The following is a 10,113-nucleotide window of genomic DNA, read 5'->3' on the forward strand; positions in this document are numbered from 1 at the left end:
CATTGAGTGATAAGTCATCTACTCAACTTAAAAATCTAAAATTTTCCTTATTCAAAATTGAAACATACCTTCTAAACTAGAGCACATGCCAAGCCAAAACTGGAACTAAAATTGTAAGCATTATTATTGTACTTAATTATAGTTGTAAGGATGAAATGTTTATAATATGGGGTTGTTGAATGATTCCCTTATGTGATAAATGCTCTGTTCATGCAACTATGATGTAGTACAAATCTAACATTTTCAGTTCTACCTCTACCACACAAACTTAAAATTTGAAAACACAATGTTTTTACTATTCATGATGATGTCACGAATAATATATATGATGTAGAGACGTGAATTGAGATTTATGCCCTATGTGATAGATACCTATTCATGTCTATGTGATGAAAATCACAATGCTCCTTGTTACTTCTAACATACAAAAACAATTAATTGTTCTTTAAAACACTTGGAGGAAATATATCTAAACTAAAAACAACTAATCTACTATACACTAATCAATCATCATTAAGGTCTCAAATATATCATTTTACTGATTGCTAAAAGTGCTAGAAATAAGTCCACCAAGATAATTGAGGGGTAGGGGGTGAATCAATTATCAAATCAATACAACTTTTATCAACCTTATTAAACCTTAACATGTAATCAATAATAGCAGTACCCATAAGAAGATACACATACACAATAACACCAAATATGTTAACTAGGGAAACCCTTGATCAGAGGTAAAACCCCAGTGGGGATGGTACCCACAAAATGATGTACTAATATTAAAGTTCCTTGTAAGAGAAATGACTCTATTAAGAGCCAATGAAATACATTCAATACAATCAATCCATGTTAGGAGATTCCAACCCTATTAGGAATTGTGCCAACCATATTAGGAGTTGTAGAAGGCAGATGGACCTACTGTCTAAACAACTTCAAGGACAAGACCATTGTACTCAATCTCCAACTAGCCTCTATATTATTCCTTTTGAATCATGGAAATGCAACTGATCATATCAACTCGAACTCTTGCTTTATCCTCTTACCATAACAATGCCGCACCAAATACTTCTCAGATCTCAATACCAAATCACTAACTTCGCATCACAACTTGTAGTTACCAATCTTCACAAATCCAACACAATTTGCTTCCCATTTATCTTATCAAAAGGAAAATCCTTTATATCATGTCCTCAAAATAATTCATTGAGTCATCCTTAAGGCTTTCCCAAATATAATTGTAATAGGACCTCATTAAGATAATGCAATTCATTACATCTTTTAACAATTAAAAAATATTATCGGCTCACAATGTTCATTGATGTCACCGTCCAGCTATCTATTGTTACTGCCTAACTTCGCTTGACCTCATCATAAATACTCAATCCGTACTCTCTATCTACTACTTTTTCAATCTTCGTAGCATGTTAAGAAACCAACTATCGCAAATTCGTCTTGATTTTTATTATGTTGTATAAGAGTGCTATCCTTTATTTTATTATTGTTTTTGTTTTACACCTCATTTTTTTGTCTTTGAGCCACTATGACTTGTGCACAAAACACAAATCAATAAGTGAAAAAGTTTCATCATTTTCATCATCAACAAAGTTCTTTAAAACTTGGGAATGCAAGCTTCCTAAGCTTTTCATTTATAACCTAAATGAAATGTGCTTCTTGAACAAGATTTTTGAAGGTATCAATTTGATTATTTATTGGTGTAGGAGTTGAGAATTTGACTCCAATAATGCGCCAAGATCACCTGCAGTGCAAATAACTTGCTGAAGAGAAACCTAGGGAGCAAAGAGCTTGAAGCAAAAACCGCACAAGAATGATTCACAATAGGAAATTAGAATCGCTATGTGAAAAATGGAATGAATTTACAATGAGTGAGAGACCGTTTATAAAGGCCTCATGGAAGCTTGTAGAACAAGTTGGAAGGAGGTAGAAGATAAGGTTGACAACCAAGCATCCACAAAAAGGTGGAACATGCTAGAAGGGAACAAACTCCCGTGTTGTTAACAACTAACCACTACAACTGTTAAATACTAAATATTAAATAAATGTATTAACCTAAGTAAGCTTAAGTAAATAGAATAAATAATTAATAAATTAATTATTTACTCTAACACCCCCCCTTAAGTGCAACTTAGGGAAATGCCTTAAGCTCACAAAACTAAGATGAAATGCAGAATGGGTCCGGGCAACAAGGCCATTTTAGGTACCCATGTACAATGCAACAAAATGCAACCTCTGAAAATGGGGAAAGAGAGAAAACCACGTGGGAAAAACCCTCCCCCAAAAGAAGGTAAAAACAACATGCTGAAAATTAAAGGAAAGAAGGAAGGAAGGAAGGCCTCAACAAGACCCCCCAAGGACAACTTCCACTAGAAATGTTTCAAGAGACTCTCAAAACCATAAGTACAACCAACCCCCCCATGAGAATAGACACCAAGGCCCCCCCATAATGATGGAGCTCCTGTAGAAATGATTGAACCAATGAAATTCCAATGCGGAAGGAACAAAGGCACCTAACAAGGAAACCCCTGAGTGAGAGGGGCAACTGGAAAGCCTAGCTGATGCCCAGAAGAGAATGTATGAGGAACCGGAAAGGGAATCCCCAAGGCAGGTGTAATGACATTGTCATGAATGTCCACTGTAGTATCGACAACAAGTGTACCTGGAGTCTCAATAAATGAAGCTGAAGGATCAGGTAGAGTGGAAGAAGAATCCTGCAGAGGAAAAAAGCCCTCAACTGGATGTGGTGTAGCAGCCAAAATAGGGATCTCAGGAACAATACAAAGGTTCAAGTATCCAGACTACACCACATGATGCTCCTATGAAAGAGAAGAGCCATGCTTCAACAATGGAGATGGTGGACCAAAGTGTGAGAAGGTGTAGAGATGAGTGGAAGGATCAACTGCCCCTGTAGCAATAAGATCTCCTGTAGCACAATCTCAAATGAAGACTGAATCAGTAGTGAACTCAACTGTCTTCCCTGATCCACTGCGTGTAATCTGAGAAATTGAGAGAAGGTTGGTAGACAAAGATGGAACATACAATACATCATTGAATATACCATCTTGGATGTGAACTGAACCTTTCCCATAGATTGGTAATGCAGTGTTATTCCCCATGAGAATGTGAGGAATAGGAGAAGCCTCAAGAGTGGAGAAGACACCTTGAGAAGATGTCATATGGTGAGAAGCACCTGAATCTAGTATCCAAGGAACCTGTGAAGGAGATGCAATGGAAGCCTGTAATGCATGACCCTTTCCAAGATCTGATGTAGATGTTGAAGAGGTGGAAGAAGCCTGAAAAGAAGACCCTTGTGAGGTAAAAGAGGATGGAGAGGAAATAGTGCTCTTCTGAAGGAGAGCGTGCAAATCAGCAATCTGCTTCTTATAGCCATCACATCTCTTCTGAAAATAGTGTGCCTCATCATGAGATCCTTTCCCATAATAGCAACAGGTAGGAGTTGTGGTCTTCTTTTTCTCCTTCTTCTTAGAAGATGATGAACTAGTAGAAGAGGGATCTGATATCTACTTCGACTTCTGTTTCTATGTATCCTTGGAAAGCAATGCCTGTGAATGTGAACTTGAAAGTGAATCCATTTGAGTAATCTTGGACTGTTCACGGGTTAACCGATCACAAAACATCTCAAATGAAGGCATCATGTGTCTATCACCCAAGGCATCCATAGTGGAGTAGAAAGTGGAAGAGAAGATCTGATACTGTCCCTTTAACTTTGAGAGTATCAAAAAGATACATTCAGCATCTGTTTTGTTCTTCCCACATCCCTGCAAAAGTGTACGTAGAGATTTGAACTTCATCAAGAAGTCCTCAATGGTGAGAAAGTTGTCAAGTGTCAAAGAAGTCAACTCTACATCTAGCTGAAGTGCCCAAAACTCATTCACTGTGCCAAACAAAGTCTGAAATTTGAGCCAATAAGCCCATGGAGTGGTCAAACCATCCAAGTGAAATAGTAGATTGTCTGAAATATTCAATGCAATCAATCCCATGGCTTCATCCATTTTGTTCCTATGCTGAAGAACCTCAAAAGCTCGTGTAAGAACAGGTTGATTATCATCCAAACATGACCATAGACCTCTTGACATGAGAAGCCTAGTCATTTGTGTCTTCCAAGTGTGATAGTTGTGTGGAGTAAGACGGGTCACAGATGGATCTACCATTGAGAGAAAGAAGAAGACGAAAGTAGAAGGGTCTTAACTGAAGTAAATTACAGAAAAGACAAACACCCCCCCCCCCCCACAAACGTACAATAATATCCCTCAAATACCACAAAAACAACTAAGGAAAGCAAAAAACTCGAAAAGAACCTGGATTTGTTGATGCAGAATAGGCGAAAACACAAGCCTCTACTTTGACGCCAAAAATGGAAGCTCAAACAAACTCGAAATCTGATGAAACCAGCACCAATGTCTCCGTCTTTGAGTCAGCTTTCCGACACTTCTTTCGAATCGAAAAAAGACCTTTATATGCTCAAGTTATAGCCAAAAAATCGACTGCTACTCCAAAAAATGCACCTTGCTGAAAAATTACAGACACCGGCTTAAATTTGACGGCCGTATGCCCGTCACAAGACCGTCGCCGAAAAAAATTTGATCGCCGAAAATGTGACGTCAGCACGTCGAAATATGACGTCAGCAGGATGCCACGTGTCAACATGTGAATGTTCCAACTGTGCAGGTCAAATCGCTGACGGAGCAGCTAACTGGGTCCACGTGGAGGCTGAGCTGTTTACGAGCAGCAAATAACCGACTGCCACCTGTCAGAGGAGCAGAGCAAAGAGGCCGCCGCTGGTGGTCCGCCGAACAGGCGGCGCGGAGGAGGCCCGATCGAGAGGAGCGGTGGATGTCGCCGACAGAGCGGCGCGTCGGAGGCGCGCGAGTGGCCTCGCGGTGGCGCGAGCGCTGCTGCGGCGACGCCCAAATTTTTTTTTTTTTTAATTTTTTTGATTGTCACGCATCTGTATGACGGTCGGTAAGACTCTGGAACAAAAAAAATTTTGCCTCCTGAAGCTCTATCTCCAAAAATGAAAAGTTTTATATGAATTCTGATTGTAAATGGGCTTCCGAATTCAATGGCAGCGTCCGTTTGGGCTGAAAATGCTCCGAAAAATTGCTCTACTCCTAATTTGAAGAAAAATTGCACAAACAAACTAAAGTTTGTGACTTCAAATCACGGCTTCAAAAATCTTTCGAACAAGAAGCAGCAAGGAGGCTCTGATACCATGTAAGAGTTGAAAATCCAACTTCGATAATGCACCAAGATCATCTACAGTGCAAATAACTTGCTGAAGAGAAACCTAGGGAGCAAAGAGCTTGAAGCAAAAACCGCACAAAAATGATTCACAATAAAAAATTAAAATTGCTATGTAAAAAATGGAATGAACTTAGAATGAGTGAAAGACCGCTTATAAAGACCTCATGAAAACTTGTAAGTAAAAGATAAAGTTGACAACTAAGCATCCACAAAAAAGTGGAACATGCTAGAAGGAAACAAACTCCCCTATTGTCAACAACTAACCACTACAACTATTAAATACTAAATATTAAATAAATGCATTAACCTAAGTAAACTTAAATAAATAAAATAAATAATTAATAAATTAATTATTTGCTCTAACAATTGGTTTCTTCCAACTTGCAAGTAGTTCTATAAAAGTTGGTGAGTGACAACATCATTTGATTCTTTTGTAACTCCAACCTCATTAGCCTCCTTTAATACAACCAAATATTTTCTAAACAATGAACATAACCTTAATCTAATTCTTGTATAGGATGGTCCTCTTACATAACACTTTTTTAAAAATGCCTCCTATATTTGACATATAGACATAAGACACTTCTCTTTCTAATTATTTTAGCATCTTATTAAATTTTACATTATTTTGATTTCTTTCATAATGTTAGATTATAAAAGCAATTATATTTAAAATAAAAAAATAATTGATTTATAACATTCAGACTATTAAGAAACTTAAATTGTGTTTACACAAACTTCGTTAAATATACAGGTAACGAAATTGACTAACTTCATTAAATATAAAGGTAATGAAACTGACTGCCAAATTACTTGTGTCAAATAATTCGATACTTTTGATAATGATTATAAACAAAACCCAAAAAGGTTTAAAAAATAATTAAAAGGTCAAGGCGACTGGTAAGAACACACTGATGTTATATCTCTTGCGATGCCTCTAAACCCTAAAACCCGGATAACTACATGCTTTGGAATATTTTTTACTAAAACCCTTAAAACTCCAGTAGACTCAGCCAAGGCAGATGAATATAAACCTCATAACACTGGTACTCAACAATATAAATATCAAATGATAACTAAACGCCGATTCATTTAATCAGAACTATTAATATGTAGAGCAATTTCTGGAGCAACTATTTCGATTCTGTTGCAGAGCAAACTTCTGACATACAAAATCCACAATGGATAGCTAGTACAACAAAACATAAATTCAAAATCTCCAGTAGTTGCATAAATAATTTTTTTTAAAAGGCCGAAACTACTTTCCAATCCTCAAACTTCACTTTTTCTCTTCTTCATCCACATGCTTGGTACCAGATCCCTCAATACCCTGCAAATCATCATCTTCATTAACCAGATCCGCCATGTCTTCATCTTCATCATCCTCCTCCTCCTCTTCATCTTCTTCGTCATCTTCCTCGGGGTCGTAACTTTCCTCATCGCTGGAATCCCAATAAGAGCAGGGCATCAAGGGCTTACTGAGAAATTCTTCCGATTCCAACTCTTTCAACTCATGAAAGGCGACAGATTTCTTCACCAGAAACTCCGCACGCTCAGCAGAGGAGTCAGGGTTTTGACAGCTCTGCACGCTTTTCAGGCGTTGTTTGAGGGAAAGGGTTTCCGTCTTGCCAATCTCACGCACTTTAGGGTTCATGGAACCGCTCTCCTCCTCCAGAGCGCAAATGCAATCTGCAATGGCAGCGCTGTAGGCCTGCTCTTCCGTCGGATGAACACCGCGAACAGACACCCTAGATTCACCGCCCTCTCTCTCCATCCTGATGACAACAAACACGCTCTTCGGATCTTCAGAAGGCACAATGGCCTTTGCTGCGAGACGACGTGTAACCGGGCGACCTGCCATTTTCAAAACCTGTTTTTAACGGGAATCCTTAAACCTGCAAAAAATAGATAAGAAGGGGTTCTTAAAGCGATCTTCCACCATTTTCAAGGCCTCTTGTTCACAAAAAGCCTTAAAACCGCAAAAAATAGGTAAGACAGTATTTAAAAGCAGAAATCCACCATTTTAAAGAACTGTTGTTTTACAGAAACCCTTAAAAATACAGGAAAACCGACAAATAAATGGATATAAAATGAGAAATCGACGGTGATCTCAAGCAATCATTCGTACCTGTTTTGGCCTCTGGTAGAATTGTTGCACAAGAATAGATAAGATTCGCTGTGAGAATATTACGAAGTGCAGGAAGAAAATATGAAGAAAGAAATAGGGAAAAGAGCGAAATGGCACCTACTTGTAAGGTTGAAATGTTTCGCTCGCCCTACAAGTTTCCCGCCCAAATAATCGCCACGCCTTTCAATGTCTTTGAAGTCTTGCTTGATATTTATATGCAAGTGCGAGTAATTCGGTATTCAATTCACCCTAATGGCCCCGAGGTTGGGTAGTGGAAGTTTTATCTATCCTGCAATATTACCGTTACTTGGATTTTGTTAATTAGAAGTGTTAGAAATTCTTTTATTTGTAGGTCATTGGAGGTCTTTCTTTAATAAGGAAAAGGAAATTTTAGTAGTTAAATTAAATCTGTATTTCTATTAGTATTAATATTTATATATTATTTTTGAAAGTTAATGTAATAAAATAAGAGTGTAGATCATTTAGAACATGTTGCAAAGGTAAAGAGGAACACAAAAAGCATACACAACCTAGTAACATTGTCAACAAACTAATAACCTCAACAAGTAACCAACAAAATAATATCCTTGAAAGAACCCAAGCATATCCTTCAAAATAAAACAAATAAACTATCAACTAAGCTATCATTGGTAGTTAACAACTTATGACAAACCATTCAAAAAATAGAAGCATTTATCACAATATCCATCGCAATAAAACTAAAAGTATGCATTTGTAGTAAACTTAGTCCTAATAGGGATTAACACTGAAACCAAAGTATAAGTCCAATAATAACTATTGAGCATAAGGGTAGCCTAGTCTTCCGTGCAGAATTAAAACAACTCTTTGGTCTCCTTTGCATCCTTCTTGATCTTCTCATTCACAGACTGCATTAAACAAAGAGGGGTGGTTAAATTGTACATAATGTCAACAGTGAAATGATAAACTCACTATCCACCTTGGCAATTTTAGTCTCCACCACAACCAAATGGTTCTCTAGGGTGTCAATATCATACACGGGGGGGATACATTTTGTTCCTCAAATAAGGGCCCTTTCCTTTGGAATAAATGTTGGTGGCCCCATTTATGGTCACCATAACCCAATTGTGCTCACCATAGTGGGAATTAGTACGAGTAGAAATATGTGTGGAACTATTGTTGGTTGATGATGCGTAAGCTTCTTCTACACCTAAATCCATATTATAAGTCTCTTTAGAATCAAAGTTAAAGGCCTTATTGGGTTTCTTCTTCTTAGAGTTTTTGTTTAAGGCTTTTGGAGCAATGAGACACTTTTGTTTCCTTAGTGATCTCAATGTTAGAATCCAATCTCATTTAAGGGCCTTTTGGTTTTCTCTGTGAGGAGTTTTATCCATTTTTGGCTTTTCTTCTTTTTTATTTTGGCTTCCTTTGTTGGGAGGGTGTTTGGGATTCAAAATTGCCTTTGGGGTGGGAGGGTTTGTATTGCAGCTAGGCCAAGAGTGTTTACATTGTGGCTAGGGCATGGGGTATTAGTAGGGCTTCCAACAATTAAGAAAGGGCTTTAGGGAACTTCTTACACAATAATCTTTCAAGCAGGACATAGAGCTAGGTAGAAGTGGTAGAGGTGGAAGATCAAATATTGGTGAAGGATACTAAATTTCTTGCTACTACTCTTTTCCTCATTGGCCTACTTAAATTTATTTTCCTAAGAATTTAGCAAAAATAAAGGAATAGAAATGGAAATGTAAATGTGATTGCATAAGTGATTCATGGGCAAATGATAATAGTAATAAACATCAAACCTTCCCTCTAGTGTGAAATAATTTATGACAAGGAGGAAATTTTTTCTAGGGGTTTTGATAGCTCCTCCTTGTTAAAGTCACCCCTTAACTTCATAGATTCCTATCCCTTATAGAAGAACTAGTTAAGACCAACATGCTACTAGGAACTTTAACTATTTTTCTACTTACACCCCATAGTGGAGAGGCGTGTCACTTCATAAACCACTTTCTCGTTCACCTCGAAAGAGATCTTGCCAATAACGACCGTCCTCTCATCCTTGAAGCTTGCAAATTGCTTAAAATGTTTTTCATCAAATTCATTTAAAATGTCCATAAATTGAGCAATGTCACCTTACAAATGTGTTACGATGTCCCATCTTTCTTTCATTCATTGTATTTTTGGGTTTCAATCCTCACAATCATTGCCTATGGTTACTAAGCAACAAAATGACTAGTTGTAGAGAAGGGTAGTGATTAGAAATAGAAAGAGAAAAGGAAAAAAAACTTTTACAAGATAACACATAAGACAAAATAGAAATCATGGTGGAATAAATGATAAAGAAAGGTATAATCAATAAAATTACATCCCAAATTGTGATCCAACTCAAGCTTGTCAATCCACTCATGTGAGCATACACTTGTATGGAAGGTACCTGATGAAGGGTGCTCCCCTTAATACCACAAACACATAATAGAAACAAAGAAATAACCACAATTTGTGAGTACAAAATATGGGCTTCTTATTATCACTACAAATGTAGAATTACAAAATTTTGAAATACAATACACAAACCCACATGAGCACCTTCCTTATAATAATTTGCAACATAGAGCTGTGAACTATCACCTAGAGATATCCTAGACAATGTACAGGTGTTCCTTATTTAGGCTTTTGTACACTGTCATGGAAGTTTCTAGACATCTAAGCCTAACCCTTGAGACTAACTA

At 37.4% G+C, this 10,113-nt stretch overlaps 1 protein-coding gene across 2 annotated transcripts; it reads right to left on the bottom strand.

Moving 5' to 3' along the window:
- Nucleotides 1-6,336: 6,336 nt before the first annotated feature.
- LOC149530600 (uncharacterized) lies at nucleotides 6,337-7,649 on the bottom strand. Of its 2 annotated transcripts, none has more exons than XM_089810964.1 (2): nucleotides 7,527-7,649; nucleotides 6,337-7,172 (listed from the first exon to the last, which is right to left on the bottom strand). In XM_089810964.1, the coding sequence occupies exon 2, from the start codon at nucleotides 7,136-7,138 to the stop codon at nucleotides 6,557-6,559; it is 582 nt and encodes a 193-aa protein (XP_089667090.1). In that variant the 5' UTR covers nucleotides 7,139-7,172; nucleotides 7,527-7,649; the 3' UTR covers nucleotides 6,337-6,556. The 2 variants fall into 2 exon arrangements, with proteins under 2 accessions (XP_089667090.1, XP_089667089.1); XM_089810963.1 differs by having other exon boundaries at nucleotides 7,406-7,589.
- Nucleotides 7,650-10,113: the final 2,464 nt, after the last annotated feature.

The sequence above is a fragment of the Cupressus sempervirens genome, chromosome 11 (assembly GCF_028749045.1).
Source record: "Cupressus sempervirens isolate cs-2001-9-10 chromosome 11, ASM2874904v1, whole genome shotgun sequence".
Taxonomy (NCBI): Eukaryota; Viridiplantae; Streptophyta; class Pinopsida; order Cupressales; family Cupressaceae; genus Cupressus; species Cupressus sempervirens.